At 45.9% G+C, this 17,236-nt stretch overlaps 1 protein-coding gene across 3 annotated transcripts in view; it reads left to right on the forward strand.

The window, feature by feature from the left end:
- ELMO2 (engulfment and cell motility 2) overlaps nt 1–17,236 on the forward strand; it is a 38,919-nt gene that overhangs the window by 4,291 nt on the left and 17,392 nt on the right. The window contains exons 1-8 of one of the 3 annotated variants that reach the window (XM_058562561.1): nt 2,527–2,682; nt 6,949–7,074; nt 7,379–7,419; nt 7,877–7,949; nt 8,324–8,374; nt 11,506–11,687; nt 13,303–13,402; nt 14,546–14,697. In XM_058562561.1, the coding sequence (XP_058418544.1) occupies nt 6,997–7,074; nt 7,379–7,419; nt 7,877–7,949; nt 8,324–8,374; nt 11,506–11,687; nt 13,303–13,402; nt 14,546–14,697 (677 nt within the window). In that variant the 5' untranslated portion in view covers nt 2,527–2,682; nt 6,949–6,996. Of the gene's footprint in view, nt 1–2,526; nt 2,683–6,948; nt 7,075–7,378; nt 7,420–7,876; nt 7,950–8,323; nt 8,375–11,505; nt 11,688–13,302; nt 13,403–14,545; nt 14,698–17,236 lie in introns of those variants that run through there. The other 2 variants (XM_058562562.1, XM_058562563.1) reach the window with 2 other exon arrangements.

Below are 17,236 nucleotides of genomic sequence, written 5' to 3' on the forward strand. Positions count from 1 at the left end.
TAGGTGTTGATGCACAGCCAGAGCTGAGAACCACTGATCTAGAGTCAGCTTCTCAGACCTTAATGTGCGTGTGAACCGCCCGGGGGTCTTGTTTGAAGGCAGATTCTGATTCAGTGGGTGATTCTGCATTACCGCAGGCTCCCAGGTGATGCTGATGCTGCTGATGTGCAGACCACACCGTGAGTAGCAAGAGAAGAGACTGCACACAGAGCATTATAAGTCAGTGGGATTGTGATGGTGTGTATAAGACTGAGAACACAGATGGGGGTGCAGTTAATTTTGCCCGAGGTGAGAGGATTAGGAAAGCCACATAAAAGAGTGATTGTCTGAGCTGGGCCTTGAAGGATGAGTAGAAGTTTGTCAGCTGGACAAGGTGGAGGGAATAATGGCACACACAAAAGTACAGACTTGGAAGTGGATGATGTTTGAGGGACCGAGGTGGCCTGGGGTGACAGGTAGCATCTGCAAGGGTGAGTTTGAAAGCCAGTTGCACCCCGAAAGCCATGGTGGGCCTGGAGTAAGCCGAGGCTCTGCCGAGGGTACTTAGGGTAGATGTTAAGGGGAAGAAGCCCAAACAGTTACCCTGTTCCCACACCTTTCCTCATCGCACTTCTGGCTCTAAATTAGTGGCCTTTAACCACAGTTTGCATGAGTCCTCTCCCCTCAACAAATTTTGGCAAAAAGGAGAAACCTCACTGCCATTGGTATGATGGTCCTTCTCAGCGTCTCTAGCAGTACACGTCAGAACCTGAATCTCTGCCAACCGATTCCCCTCTTCTCTGTCTCAGAGCCGCATCCTCATTCAGTGGTCTGAGCGAAGGGAAGTTGAGTCACTTCTCAGATGAGAAGATTTTTTTTGGAAGGAGAAGCCTCTATTGAGATTGTGTTCTTGATTAGAAAGAGGGTATGACCTTCCTGGTGTGGTGTATTCTGTTGCAGAAAGCATAAACCAACTTACCCATGCCTCCCCCACTAAATCAAAAGCAAAAGAACAGGAGAAAAAGTGCTCATCAGCCCCTATCCTTAAAGGCATGGGGGGAGGAAGGGAGCTGTAAACCCCCCGCATTCTTCATCCTGAATTCCTTACTAAAGGACAGGGGTCATCGTTCGCTTCTTTGTTAAGATGGGCTCTCCAGCCCGGCTGTCAGAGTCCAGCTGCATGGAGCGGTCACTGCACGGGTGGTTGATAAAGCTCCACGGGGCCCTTTGGAACGGTGCTGATTTTATAAGCACACCTTCCAGAAGCCACTTAGAGAATGCTCCATGGGAGACAGGTGACTGTTTTTCTCATTTCCCTAGCTTTGCGTTTGAAAACCTGGGCTTTCACTCTCCTGTCTTACAGAATTTCTTCTTCAGATCAGTGTGTGCCTCTCCCCTGTTTTGTGGCGTTTTGAGTTTTCCAAATCATGGTTTTATCTGTAATGCTTTAAAGGGGGTGGGAGGGTGAGGGATGGCGAGTTGTTTAATCTGGAAAGAGTATATTACTTCTTTGCCTCCTGGGCCTCGATGTGGAACTACAGCTCCCTTACCCTGGCAGTTCCCTGTTGAACTCTGTAGTACTGCTGAGTGGCAGAGCAAGAGGCTATTTATAACCCTGAGAATTTTGCAATGTTATTGAATTGCTTCGACCTAATTTCCACTTCCTTTCTGAGATGAAAATGAAAAGAGTAAGCAAACAAGTGCTGGAAGGGTTCCCCACAAGGAGATCCTTTATCCCAGGAATGTTATCTGGAGAATATTATTACTTCTCTTCTCCTATCTCCTGATGTTTCCATAGGGAGAAAAGCAGAGGGGTGTATTCCCCTTTCTTGTAACCAGAGTCAGGGTGCTCAATGTGATTGTCCAGTGAGACACGTTCTAATGTTAGATATGAAAACAAAACTTTAAACAGTGAAAATATCATGTAGTTAGAAGGTGGTGGGACATGGAGGGGAGACCAGACAACCGGGACACTTCATGCCAGTCCCTTTCCACTTATAGCCAGCCCTGGTTCATAGGAGTTGAGGAAATCAGAGCTATTGGATTTGAGCAGGCGCAGTTGCTTACTGAACCTTAACTGTCTGCCAGGTGCTGTACTAGGTTATGAGACTCCAGAGTTGTAGGTGCTCTGGAGGTGGAGCTGGTGAAGAAGAGAGATGTGTAAATATATCACTCTAGCAGAGTAGGACAAGAGTCTTCATAGAGGCATGAACAGAATGCTGTGGGAATGCAGTGGCCTCCATCCTATTTCATTTTGCTGGCCAAAGCTAAAAATGGTACAGAGAGAAAGTGACATCTGAGCTGGGCTTTGAAGCTTGAATAGGAGCTCTTCTGACGGTCAAAGGAAGGAAGAGAATGTCAAAGTACAGAAGAAGTGGAAGAACATGTCCCGCCCCCTAGAAATAGCAAGTAGTCCAGGGAGATCTGGCTAGACTGGTGAAGGAGTACCCCGTGAGGAAGTATGGGTCACTCTCTTGAGACAGTGGAGTACCGTTACCTTTGAGACTAGTGAGCTCTTGCTATATGGGTCTCTTAGCTTCACTGTGCTTTAGCTTCAGGCGCAGCAAACCAAAATTCTCCACTGAGCACCTGCTGTGGGCCGGGTTCAGCACAACCTGCTTCTACGTGGCTTTCAGACAACACCAGACTGCCTGTGATCAAATGCTGGCTGTGCCGTGTACCAGCTGTGTGACACTGAGCATGGTACTTAATTTTTCTGTGCCTCCATTTTCTTATCTGTAAAATGGGGTAATACACCACGCAGGGTTGCCGTGTGAATTAAATGAATTAATATCTGTAAAGCCCTTAGAACGGTACCTTAGCACTATGCAGTTGTCAGCTAATGTCGTCGTCATCATCAAAGGAAGTGTAATGTCGAGGGAATTCCCGAGAACTAACTTTGAAGTTGTAAGACCAGCCTTGAGACCCAGTTCTGATGTGATTTCTTCCTTTTTTTGGTGGGAGGGGTAGGAAGGAGGCATGTGGAAGATGAGTTTCTTAATCCGTCTGAACCTTAATTGCCTTACTTGTAAAATGGGGATGATTTTCAGGGTTCTTGTGAATGTCAACTGTACTAATGCTATAGAAGCTAGCGATTGACTACAAAGAGGGGGTCTACACAGTACTGTTCTATACAAGATGGTTATGGTAAAGTCACCACATAACTGATCTGTTTTAAATAAACCAAACATCTGAGTGGGTTTCTGTTACTGCCCTTGGGTCGATTCCAATTCCTAGCCACCCTGCGTACAGCAGAGTGGAACTCTGCCTGGTCTGTTTGCACCATCCTCTCATCTCCCAGCGCTATATCACACAATGCTCCACTGCTACTCATAGGGTTTTCATGGCCAGTTTTTTCGCAAGTGGGTGGCCTGGTCCTTCTTCCTAAAGTGGATTTTGCTCTGCATTAATTCAGCCAGTGTTAGTGAAGGGCATCTCAGTGCCATCATCTTTTGCCTGTTATCCTGCTTTCCGTTCAGACCTCCATTTTAGAGTTGCTTCAAAGCTTGGGGTCAATCTTAGTCTTAGGCTTTTTAGTTGCAATGAACAGAAACGCAGGCTAGTTTAATTTTTGTGTGTGTGTGTGAGGAAGATCGGCCCTGAGCTAACATCTGCCAATCCTCCTCTTTTTGCTGAGGAAGACTGGCTGTGGGCTAACATCCATGCCCATCTTCCTCCACTTTATATGGGACGCTGCCACAGCATGGCTTGCCAAGCGGTGCCTCGGTGCGCGCCCGGAATCCGAACTGGCGAACCCCGGGCCGCCGAAGCAGAGCGTGCGCACCCAACCGCTTGCGCCACCAGGCTGGCCCCCAGGCTAGTTTAATTTAAAGGGGTTTTCTTGGCAGGATACCGGAGAATTTCAGGTACCCCAAGTGCAGGAGGTGTGGCTGTAGAATCTTGGAAGTCCTCAGGCAGTGGCTTTTTCCATCTGTTTCAGGGTCCTTGTGGTATCTGGTCTCCACTCTTCTACACATTTCTGGATTCTTCCTGGAGAACAGCTTTTTTGCAAAGCTCTTGATTTTTGCTTCTCTGTTTCTTTGGTTTGCCACGGTACCTGCACTGAAGCTGACTATGACCTCTCTGCTCCAGGGCCCATTGTCATCCATCTCCCTTAGTCTGTGTCTTTAAGTTCAAGAGAAAGAATTGGATTAGTCCACCTAAGGTTGAGTGTTCCCCTCGGTCCCCTCAGCTGTGGCATGGTTGGAAAGTGTTATTAGTACACGTGGGCTGCCTGGGCTTTGTGGGAAATGGCAGTCACCAAGAATGGGGGCTTATAGTATCTCTTGAGTAGTCTTGGTGGTTGCAAATCTTCATGCTTTAAGATGGATATGAATTTTTGGAACAGCCAAGAATCACTCAGGGCTACCTTTAATAAGGAAAGAGACAGTCAACCTAGGAAATGCCATCTGGGGTCAAAGTAAATGTAACTGTAAAATAATGGGCTTTAGCTTATTTATCTCCAAAGACAGTATCCAGAAAAGAGGTCCAAAAAATATGGTTTGTTTCTTAGCAGCACCATCAAAACAAGGGTGTAGCTTCTTTTGGTGAGGACTTTGAAATGGACAATCCTCATTTGGATTTTTTAAGTTCTACTTTAGAATCATGGACTTTTAGACTTAGCATCTTACTACACATGCTTTAGTTCCACACTTGCATCTCACGGTTGAAGAAAACTGAGACTTGGGTAAAAGGGACATGTGCACGTCACCCAGATGCTTAGTAATAGAGCTGTGAAGAGATGCTCAGTCCTTTGGCTCCACATCCAGTTGCTGCTTCAGCAGGAAAATCATCCCAGCCCAGCGCTCTTTCTATTATACCTGTACTGCCTACTTGTTTTAAAAAGAACTAAACTAAATAACAAGTGGTCTAAAAAGCCATGCTGTTCAGTTCCATGTATAGAAAGTACAAAAACAGGCAAAACTAATGTGTGGTGATAGAGGCCAGAAGTTGCCTCTTGGGAGGCTGGAAGGTGGGGGATTGACTGGAAGGAGGTAGGAGGGAATTTTCTGGGGTGATGAAAATGTTCTAAGGCTTGTTTTGGGTGGTGGTTACAAGGGGATGTGTCTGTGTATTTCTATTATATATATATTTATATATACACACACACATATATATAAGGTCTGTGCATTTTATTGTATGTAAATTATATCTCAGTTTTTTAAAATGATCTCACAACTGTGCAGTCACACCTCCTAGTTATGGCAGATTTACTGATAAGGATAAGGATGCCTGCTCTAGGCGTCCAGAGATTCATGATACCACCCCTGCTCTGCTGTGTCGCTGGAGCAGAGCATTTCAACCAGGAGTTATTCTAATGGGGCCAGTCTCTTTTTAGAGGTTTATCATGTGTCTAGGCACATAAAAATTACACATGAAGTTTCTACTTGGAGCTGCAGAAGCTGTGGAGGCTTTAGGGGCCATCAGACAAGCTCTCTTCAATCCCTTTAGGCTTGATTTAGTTGCAATGAGCAGAAATGCAGGCTAGCTCAGGGGGAAGAGAAGAGCGCTGGCCAAGGTCAGCTCCAAGTTCTGTCGCCTTTACTACTTATAAGCTGGGTGATCTTGGGCAACTCAACCAAACTCTGAGCTTCAGTTATGTCATCTTCAAATGGAGGTAATAATCCTATTTTGCCTACTTCATAAGGCTGCTGGGAGGACTCAACAAAATAAGTGAAAGCACTTTGAAAGCCATCTCTTTTACATTGTCATATTCTGGAAATGCTGGTATTTTTGACAGTTGACTTCTGAAGCAGCCCACTCTGATCAGGAAACAGTCATTGAAAGACCTTCTGAGACCTGTCGGTTAGTAGGGCAAGGACTTTCACCCCTTTCACCAAAGAGGTTTATACTTACGAGGCTGAGACATCTGTGTTTGGGCTGAAAAACTGATAGCATACATGAATAACAGCTTAGCAACAGCTCTGCTGCATACTCTAGGAGAGGCGGGCAGTCTCCATTAGTGAAACAGGAGTTGTGGGTGAGTGGCTAAACCTGGACGATGCAGGAGAAAGCTCTTTTTCATTAAAAGAGAGGCCTCTCCTGAAGCTATAGGCAAGAAGTGTAAATATACGTGGAAATAATCCATCAGTCGAGTGACTTCCCTTCATCAGGCCCTGGAGAGAGAATGCTTAGCTACTGCTTGGAATACCACTAAGCTAACAGAGTTGCCTAGGATACTGGTCACATGGGCCCATCTTCCAGACTTGTTCAAAATGATTTATTTTCCTTTATTTTGGAGAGAAGTGGGGGAGGGGGTCAGAGGTACTTCCAAAACCTTGTCCTCCTATAGAGGGGCCTTTGTGTGAGGGTGTCCTCACCTCCCTACACGAGCTCACTCGCAGCAGCCCTTGCCCTTGGCAATAGGAACTAAAATAGCATTTCCTGTCCCAGTTCTCTTCCCCATTTTCTGAACTCTGCGTCATCCCACACAGAGGAGGCTCCACATTATGTCCTTTGAGGGGAAGGAGTGGCAGCAGTAAGTAGGGAGGAGGCAAGAGAGCATGTGGCCAGGCCCTGCTGACACTGGGATCTTCCTAGGATGACTGCAGAGCAGAAGTAGCTGACTCCTTCAGCTAACCACTCAGGCAAGAAAGGGCTGTGTCTATTCTTATCTGTCTTAGGGCATTTGCTTCTCCCTCTCAAGTTCCCAAGATGAGAATTTGCAATAAATACACTCTTCTACCACAGAGTCCTCCTGACCCTTAAACTGAAGTGTCACATTGGTGGATCCGGCTACTGGCTGATCTGCAGTAAATAGATAGGTTTGTCCCATTTCTACTTGCTGATTTAATCTAAAGAGACAAAAAGCCCACGGAGAGGTTGTGGTGTGATCTAGAAAAATTCCAACCAAGTAGTTCTATGTGTTACTTTGGACACTATCTATCTTCCCATTCTCCAAAATACCTAATAAGAGTGAAAAATGAAGGCAAACTGACTTCTTCCTTCTTTCTGATTCTTTCTTCCCAGGCAGCTGTGTCTGTGTGTGTCTTAGAGAAGTAGGGCCCATTGGGAACAATGCCACCACCATCAGACATCGTCAAAGTGGCCATTGAGTGGCCAGGTGCTAATGCTCAGCTCCTTGAAATTGACCAGGTAAGCTCCTGAAAGGAGAAGCAGTGATGCAAGAAGAGGGATCTGAAAGTACATGGCAGAGGATGTCTTAGGGGTGGGGAACACTGGCATCAGGAGAAGGAACCAGCACAAGAAAGCTGAGGCCTGTCCCACACTATGGAAGGTCGGTCACCATGGCGTGGGAGAGGCTTCCTCTCAACGGAAGCGGTCAGGGAAGAAGTCCATGCTCAGGTTCCTGGTTGACCCTGCTGGGCAGCCCCTCTCGTCAGAACCTTGGCATGAGTAGGATGTGGTTGCTGGTGAAGGATCTCTCTCTCTCTTTCAGAAACGGCCCCTGGCATCCATTATCAAGGAGGTTTGTGATGGGTAAGTTGAAACTGCGCTTGTTTTGGACAATGGCAAGCTAAAGACTAAAGGAGCACCACCAGCCTTGAAAGGAATTCTGCTGAAGGATCTCCAGTTAGTCGGGTCCCCAGTAGGGGCTTTTGTGGATCGTTGCCTTATGAAGGAAGTATAGCTGACGAGGATGTTCCTCACGCCTCCTACCAATCTTTAGTTTTCCTTTAAGTCCAGTGATGCCCTACCTGAGGTCCTGAGGCAGGATCTGAGACCTGCGCTCCATTGTATGTACTGCCTTTTGTGGTGCTAATCTTTATGAAAGGCTGAGGAGGTTATTTTTTGAACATCTCAACCTAAAGCTTTGGGCGTTTTTTTTCCCCTGCCTCCAGACAGGCCACCCAGTCCCCTGAGCAACTCTATTGAATATTATTTTATTTGCCCAGAGGAATGGTCAAAGTGGCTGTACTGTTTCTCTCTTATATAGGTGGTCATTGCCAAACCCGGAGTATTACACCCTCCGTTACGCGGATGGTCCCCAGCTCTACATCACCGAACAGGTTAGTACAGGGAGAAGCAGAATCAAGACAGGCCTTGCTTAAAGTGAACCACCCGAGGAGACAGCGCTGTTTGCCTTACTTACATCCAGGTAGCTTCCATTCGTCGGGGAAAGAGCTGCTTCCTGGGCAGGTTAGGGGGCGCCAGCCCGTGTTCTCCTCTGGTGGCTGGAAAACCATGGCTTTTACTTCCTGAGAGCCCAGAGCAGTTGAAGAGGATCTTAAAGGTTTTTTGCAAGAAGCAAGCAGGAGAAGAGGCCTGACTGGAGTCTCAGTTACACCTGCTTTAAAAATAGCAAAAAGTCCTTGTTGATTCAGCTTGCTTGCACAATTTTAATATTTTATCTTGGTTACTCTTTTTTCTCTTTGCTACCCAGACTCGCAGTGACATTAAGAATGGGACAATCTTACAGCTCGCTGTCTCCCCGGTAGGTATTCTGCTTTTCTTAGGAATTCATTTATTTAACTAACATATATGAGCATCTGCCATGGGCCAGACTGTGTTGTAGAAACTAAGACTATGGAGATTAAAAAGTCAGTCTTTGCTGTCACAGCCTAGTTGGGAGTAAACAAATACAATATAAGGCCTCTCTCAAGGGTCTGGACAGAAAATTGCTTAAGGAGCTGTAGGAACTCAAGAAAAGGGACCACCTAACTCAGCCTGAGAATTCCCAGAGAGCCTTCCCAGAGGAGACAGCTCAGATTTTGAATGATAAGCAAGAATTAGCTGAAGCAAGAAGAAAATGAAGAGTATTCCAAGCAGAGCGATGTGCTTTGTTTGGGGAGGCAGGAGTACTGGATGCTGAGGGCCTGTAGCAATCAGTGAGAGGCCAGAAACTGAAGGTTCCCGGAGGGCCTGCTTATGGGTTTGGACTTTATCTAGTTGGGAATGTGGGGACATTGAAGGATTTTAAGCAGGAAGGTACATTATGTTTAGATTTATATTTTAGAAAGATCACTTTAGTGACAGTGTGGGCTAAAAAAAAGGAAGGTTGGTGGTAGGAGGAATCTTTAGGGAACTAATGAGGAGTGGTAACAGTCCATGAAGGCAAATGGCAATGGAGACGAAAAGATGGGCATGAAAAACAGTCACAGGTAAACTTGATGAATATGTGGTAAGCTGGATGTGGAAGGAAAGGGGAGAATCCAAAATGACCCCCTGATTTCTGCAGGAGCAGCCCCGAAAGGTCACTGAGGAAGCAACCAGAGGGGTAGAAAGAAAACCAGGAGTGTGAAATGGCTCAGGAGCTGGGGGCAGGGAGGTGTCAGGATGGAGGAAGGTGTGGTTTGCAGTGAGCAGAGAGAAACAGAACAGAAGAGCTGTCTTGACCTAGGGGGTGATCTCCGTGAAAACGGTTTCGGTAGGGTGATTGGGTGACAGGCCGATTGTAGTGGGTTAAGTGAAAGAGAGGCGAAAAAGTGAGGCTCTCAAGTTTACACATGATCAGGAAGCTGGGTTATAAAAGGAAGTAAATGGAGAAGGTGGTGACTCGGGGATGTGGAGTCAAAAAGATGCGCTTTTTAAAAAGAGGTAAAACATTCGTATGTTTCTAACGTCAGAAAGTTTGACAAAGCTATAGAGAAAGGTCTCCCTCCCACTCCCGTCCCTCATCCACCCAGTTCCCCGCCTCCTCTGACCCTTCACAGTTGTTAACTCTGGTGCAGTTTGTTATATGTCCTTGAAAATATGTTAAGATGGAAGAGGGGAAGGTTGACGGTGCAGGAAGGAGGGGTAATTCATGGACCAGGACCTTCCTGGGTCAGGACGGGGAGGAACCCAAAGCCCAGGTGGAGGGATTCCCCCTGACTGCTCGGCCCGGAGGAGGACACTCCATATGGGGGAATGTTAGGTACGTTTGCAGAAGGGCTGCCAGAAGATGAAGGGCACGGTGGCACCTGTTTCCTTGACGACGAGAGAGACTGGTTCATCTGAGAGGAAGGGACGTGTGGAGGAGTAACGGCTAGCATTTACTAAGCACCTGTATTTTGCCAAATCCTTTGCATATATTGTATCCTTTAATCCTGGCAGACACCCGCAGAGGTGGGTGCTCTTGATAGCCCCATTTTGCAGACAGGGAAACGGAGGTGTAGAGAGGTTAAATAACTTGCCACTTGTCACACAGCTAAAAACGTGGCCGGGCTGGCTCTCAAACCCAGGTCTGTCTACCTCCAGGCCAGTATTCCTACCATCGTGTTCTTCTGCTTCCCTCTCTCCTCCAGAGCTCTTCTCATCTTAAGGACTTTATTTCCCCCTCTGAGCTCTGCTAAGTTAATATGGAAGTCTGGGAGTTACTCACTTTTATGGACGTGCTGAAGCGTTTTACAGACGTCTTGCACGGACTAGTTGACTTTCCCAGAAGAACATCTCTGTGGAGCGGGAGGCAGCAGCGCAGAAATGCTATCTCAGGAGGAAAATTAACATTTGGAGTTGGAAGTTTCTCAGTGTGATGCAGACCAGCGCTCTTCAAATTGTTCTATCCTGTGACCTTTTCTCCTGGCACACATTTTCTCCATCGTGGAGATTTTGGAGGATTTCTGTCTCATCAAGAGCAGTGTGCTGTTAAAGGGCCATCTTTATAATAGTAAAAGGAGAGAGGGAAAGGGGAGAGAGATGAGCAGGCTTGAGTCCTTGGCCAGCAACAGGAATTGGGCTCCAGGCACTTGCTTAGCACTGTAAGAAAAAATCAAGACCACGGTATGTTAGCTCTCAAGACCCTTCCATTCCAACTGAGAACATTAAATTAAAACACAAAAAATAGAGACTGATGAAACCATAAATTGTGAGGCGCTGCCTATAAAGTTAAGTTCAGGAAAAGGAAGAAAGATCAGTGAACACTGGAGGAGGGCTTGTAGCTGTAGCTTGCAGAAAAGAGGCAAGCATTCTGCTAGGAAAAGTTCATTTGCTAGGAAGCTTGGTCACCAGCCATGATTTTCAAAAAGATTTTGAAATGGGTCACTTCTGGCTCCTTGATAGTCCTAAAGTTTCCCCAGAACTATCACTTTGAGGAACAATGATATGGACTTGGAGAGAAAGTTAAAAAAAAGTTGTCAGACTTACCACATTTTTGGATTGAAAGGGAACTTAAATGTAAGAATCCCTTCTATAGATAGCATCTTTGACAGATGTTTGTCCAGATTCTCCTTGATTACTTCCAGTGATCAAGAGCTCATTACTTCAAGAGACAACCTCTTCCACTGACTGCCAACTGTAATTCGTAGGAAAATCTCCTACATTGAACCAATATCTGTTTCTCTGTGACTTGCCGTAGTTAGTGGACTGCCATTTTGCAGATGGTTCTTGTATTCCCTCAATGGGAATTTTTTTTAGTCCATAGACCAGAGTGGTACAGAAAGGATACAGATAACTACAGATTGGTCTTGGCTTACTGGTAATTCCCTGACTGATCCAGTAAAGATTTATTTAGCAACTCCTAAGCAGTGTGAAAAACTAGTTCTGCCTCAGGCTTGGATGTCCACAGAAAGGCCCCTGTGAGCTATTCACAGAGCAATAACCTGCCACAAGGAGCAGATGGCATGTATCTTGTCCCTGGTCTCATAGTCCCGGGCCGCACGCCAGCTGATGGAGAGGACCCAGTCATCCACCATGGAGACCCGGCTGGACGCCATGAAGGAACTGGCCAAGCTCTCTGCCGACGTGACCTTCGCCACCGAGTTCATCAACATGGATGGCATCATCGTGCTGACGCGGCTTGTGGAGAGCGGCACCAAGCTCTTGTCCCAGTGAGTATTGCTGAGGTCTCGTTTGGGGGTTTTAGAGATTTACTCCACTCTGCAGGACATCCTATTCTCATTTCCATTGAGTCAAATCGTGTTCCATTGAACACCTTCTGCATACAGAGCAGTGTGCCAAGCATTAGGGTCCACGCAGAGGGGAATAATTCACTATTGTCATCCTAAATCTTGTAGTCTATTGGGCTCTCACAAATTAAGTGACCGTACAAAACAGGACTGTGTCAAGTAGTAGTAAAAATAGGGGCTGTAGAAGTGAGGAAGAGAGAGGTCAGTTCATGACAGCCCTGTTAATTTATGGAAAATGATTGGCCTGATGGAGCAGACTGTCCATTATTGATTAGAATAGGTGTCTGTCTGTTCTTAACCACCCCCTGCCTCCCGCCCTCTCCAGTCACCTCCCCACTCCACACATGCACACACACACAGGCCTTCCTCTGTGTTTACCATAGGTTACCCACTACCCATTCGCCATCTCCCTACCACCCATTTTCACAGGGAGGAGGAGATCCAGAACTTTTCGATACACCACGAGTGTCTTTATGATACTCCAACGTTAAGATGAATGTGGAGGGAAACTGCCTTGTGTTCAGCCGTGAATAAACAGATGTTTAGTTTGCCTTCTAAGCCTGTGGAGCCTAAGCTGGCGGAGAGGGAGTCAGAGATCCTTTAGCTGATGGATCAGTTGTTGAGGTTTGCAGCCAAACTGAGCAACAAATCAAGGATATTTGTTTTAAGTCTCAGACTTTCCACCTGCACTGAAGTCCTGAGGCCTTCGGCTGCTGTCAGCACTGACTGGGAGTTCTGCAGTCTCCCAAGAGTACAGAATTAGACTGGCCTTTGTTTCCTCCTCTTTGAAATGAGGATAGTACCCACCTTGCTGTGTTGTCGTGAGGAGTATTATTAATGAGGATGGATCTGAACATGCTTTGTAAATGGGAATATCAATTGCTGATCATGGAGCACTGTACAGACGTATAAAGGATTGAGTGTATAGAGAGGAGAGACAGAGAAAACACTTTAATCCTTATTCTCTAATGGCACTATGCTACGAGCTCTGCGTACATTGTCATCTAGCTCTCACCGCACCCTGTAAGGTTAACACTGTGAGATTAACTTGACTTCACAGAGGGAGAAATTGAAGTTTGAAAAGACAAAATTTGCACAGTTAGTAAATAGTTGAACAGGAATTGAACCCATGTCCGAAGTTTGTACTCTTTTTCCTGCACCCTGCTGCCTCTTGGCCTAAAGGTGGACATGGGACATAAGCTCCCTTAGCTTCCTCATCAAGTGTTGAGGTGTCACAAAGGTCTGATATCTTTTTTGTTCTTGGGAAATGGATACGTGGTTCTGTTTCCCTGAGACGAGGTGATATGGAGAAAGAAAGCCTTATCCCTCAGCAGCCTTTTTTTTCCAGTGATGGACACCCAGACAGGGTCTGCGCCACACCTGCCTAGATATGCGTGCAGGCGCTCCCTCACAGTTGCGTCAGCTGATTCCCATGTGGTGCTTGCATTGAAATCCGTCCCTACTGTGGCTGCCTTCACGCCTGCGTTCCCCGGTTCTGAGTCTTTGTATTATTTTGTGTGTTTTGCACATGTCTCAGCTACAGTGAGATGCTGGCATTCACCCTGACTGCCTTCTTAGAGCTCATGGACCATGGCATTGTCTCCTGGGACATGGTTTCAATCACCTTCATTAAGCAGGTGAGGCCTCCAATATTCCCTCTCTCTCTCCTCCCTCAGTCGCCAGTTGTTCTCCGGGCTTAAGGGGCAATGCAGGCAATATAGCCATTGTGCTGCGAGTCGGCTTTCTATCCCCTGAGGCCAGATTTTTCATCCTCAAGCTCTGTTCTTCTGTGGCTCCTGAAAGATTTACTTCTTACACTCTCAGGGCCTGTGCTGAGAAGGTGGAGCTGGGCTCTCAGAACTGAATCTGGCCAGAGTAGAACTGATTGTCGTGAGACTGGGATCACACAGCCAGTCCACCAGCACCACCCCTAAGTCTTCTGACTTGCTTCCTGAGCTCTCCTTTCTCTTTGGATAAAAAATGTTCATTTCATTTGCCTCATGTTTACAAGCCTGCCTTCTGTGTACAGATCTGTTAGGCAGCCTGTCTGGATTGTCAGATTGAACTCAGTGGGTGGGAGAGATACATCTAGTTTTGCCCTCCTTTCTTCTACAAGAAGGGGCGGTGTCAGTTCAGAAAACTGAAGTAAAACCAATGTGGCTTTATATATCCGCTGACCTAGAGTTGTACACTTGTCATTGGCTTGGGACGTTGGGAACTCACCGAGGCTGGAGATACTTAGGCAAAAGTGAAATGACCATGTGTCAAGGATATTAAAATGCAGATCGGGAATAGGGGTCAGATTCCACGACTTCAAGGTCCTTTCTGCCTCTCCAAATCTCTGCTGTTGTGTGTGTGTGTAGGGACAAAGTGTATGTCAGGAGAAGAGTACGCGGAGATGGAATGAGATCCCGGTATCAGGAAGATCCTCTACTTCCTGCACTCAGATTTTTCATGCCTGAACCCTTATTTTGAAAACCCTTATTTTTCACGCCCTTAGATTTTTGAGGAAACACAGCTGACTGGATACTGTAAGTTGAAACTGAAGTTATTGAGTTAACTCAGGTTATTGAGTTATTGAGTAAATTGAGTTATCCACACTTAGGGAATCCGTGGCACACTGGCCAGATTCCACTATCCACCTGGGGACAACAGCCCAAACGTGGGCAGCCTGGTGAAGAGGGGAGCACCTTCATGGGATAGCACTGGAAACCTAAGCCGTCCAGCCCTGGGCCTTGGGCCCTGAGCTTCCTAACCGATTTGCCCCTCCCTGACTTTAGATTGCAGGGTACGTGAGCCAGCCCATGGTGGACGTGTCAATCCTTCAGAGGTCCCTGGCCATCCTGGAGAGCATGGTCTTGAACAGCCAGAGTCTATACCAGAAGATAGCAGAGGAAATCACCGTGGGACAGCTCATCTCTCACCTCCAGGTGTGAGTAAGAGACCCTGCCCCAACCTCCCTTCCCTGTCTGTCCTCTTCTCCCCTCTTACTCTGTTTAAGTCTTCCCATCCTACTTCTGCTTTGCTCGTATCCCAAGCTGCTGGTCTGCTGTTCATTCATTCGTCACCTCTTCCTCACTACTGCCTCACTACTTCCTTCCATAATTCAGACCTAATCATGTCATGCTACTGCCTAAAATCCTCTGTAACTCTCCTCACCTCTTAGGATAAGGTGAAGTTTTTCCCAATGTTCCTTTACCACCGTGTACCAGACAGAATTAGATGCTTTCTCTTCTATGGGCCAAATAGCCTCTGTACCTATGACAATTGTATTTATACAAAATATTGTATTTTTATTATCTGTCTCCCATTTTAAACTTGGAGCTGTCTAGGAACAGGGACCAATCATTTTTGTATCCTCTGCTTTGATTTAAGTAGAATCTCGACTAGTATTTGTTGAATGAACACTTACTGAACTAACAGTATGCTGTAGGGGGATACCAAGAAGTATTGTACAGGGCGTGAGTTCAGGATATCAGTTCAAATCCAGGTTCTACTGCATACTAGGTCTCTGCCTTCAGCAAGTTACCTAGTCTCTTCTGGGCTCAGTCTCCTCCTCTCTAGACTGGGGTTAATCATCCCCACCTCTCAAGACTTGTGAGGATCAAAGGAGATAAAAAGTCTAGCATAGTGGCCAGTACAGGATAGCTATTCAATAAATTCAGGAGTTTTTTGTTTTTGTTTGTTTTTTAAGCTTATCACATCTGAAAATATTTTTCCAGATAATAAACAAAACCAGAAGACACATAAACCCTTTGGAGCACTATCCTCTCCATTCTTCTTACTTCACTTTCAATCATTCTGCACATTTTAAGGGGACTGGACTTCCCGAAACATGGGTGGTAATACTGCTGATTCCTTTCTGACTCTTGCTCCCTTCTAGCATGTCGGACATTAACAGAACGCTTCCAGAATTCCCTGCCAGTTCCAGGGGAAACCATAGCTCCCAGATTTGGTTGTTTATAGCAGCCTTGTCTTCATTCAGCTGTGCTCCCAACCTGTACCTTCCCACTAGTCCAAGTAAAAAGAAAGCACAAGGAGATTTGCAGCTCTGATTTCTCCTTGTCACTTCTAAGGAATTCTTCAGCCTCTGTTTTCATACTCAGAAAGCCAAAAAGGTTGATTGAAGTGAGGGAGACATTATCAATTCCAGATGGAGAGTTCTGATCTACCTGACCTCAGACTCACCTCTCTGTTCCTTTGTTTCTGAATTGGGAATGATCCAGTTGCCTCCCTAAGGATGATAGGGGGGCACGGCATTTCTTAGGGGTCCATCTGTGAATACTTCCAGCCCATAGCGGTCACTAGAAATTATGTCCTCTGCCGTTTGGGCTGAAAGACACTTAGTGCCCTCCGTTAGACTTCCAAAGGCCCCCTGCCTGACCACGAAGTCCATTATGCCCTCTGGAAAGAGAGCCATAGAAGGCGTCCACAACATGGCAAGTGGAGACATCTTGTCAAGTGCCAGGATTGTACGATTCCAGAGAATTCCAGAAGTTGAAGTTATTTTGTTTGTTTAAGATAAAACAAGTTCGTAGCTGAAGACTTTGAAAATACATAAAAGATAAATCATTTGCCCATTATCCTACCTCCAGACATAACCACTGTTAACATTAAATTGACTATCCTGCCAGTATTTTTTTCTATGCATATTTTTAACAAAATTGGAATCTTACTATACATGCTATGTGTACTTTGACTTTTTTACGGAATAATATATCTTGAACATTTCCCCATGTCAAAGATTCTCCTAAAAGAGTAGTTCTGAATCTTTTTTGCATCCAGATGCCTTTGAAAATCCAGTAACAGTTATGGACTCTCACCTCCTTGGAAAAAATAACACATAGTCAGCCAACTCATGGAATAATTTCTGCACCATTTCTAAAGTTCATAGACACTCTAAACTCATCCCTGAATCCCAGGTGAAGAACCTTTACTCTAATACGTGATCTTTAATGACTACTAGGATCTTAATATAGAAAAACAGAGTTGCTAATGTGGACATTTGGATTATTTACTGTTCTTTCTTTTTTTATTGGTACTTTAATGAAACACCTTGCCAATACATCTTGTGCAGCTCTCGGATGACTGTTTTTGGATAAATTAGTGGAACTGCTGGGTCAAGGCATATGCCCACTTTTAAGGCTTTTAAGACTTAGCCCCAGCTGGCCCGGTGGCGCAAGTGGTTAAGTGCGCGTGCTCCGCTGCGGCTGCCCGGGGTTCGCCAGTTCGGATCCCGGGCGCGCACCAATGCACAGCTTGTCAAGCCATGCTGTGGCGGCGTCCCATATAAAGTGGAGGAAGATGGGCATGGATATTAGCCCAGGGCCAGTCTTCCTCAGCAAAAAGAGGAGGATTGGCAGATGTTTGCTCAGGGCTGATCTTCCTCACAAAAAACAAAAACAAAAACAAAAAAAAACAAACAAACAAGAAAGACTTAGTTCCCAGATTATTATTTGATTACAATCTGC

Source organism: Diceros bicornis, chromosome 19 (genome assembly GCF_020826845.1).
Source record: "Diceros bicornis minor isolate mBicDic1 chromosome 19, mDicBic1.mat.cur, whole genome shotgun sequence".
In the NCBI taxonomy this organism is placed as follows: domain Eukaryota; kingdom Metazoa; phylum Chordata; class Mammalia; order Perissodactyla; family Rhinocerotidae; genus Diceros; species Diceros bicornis.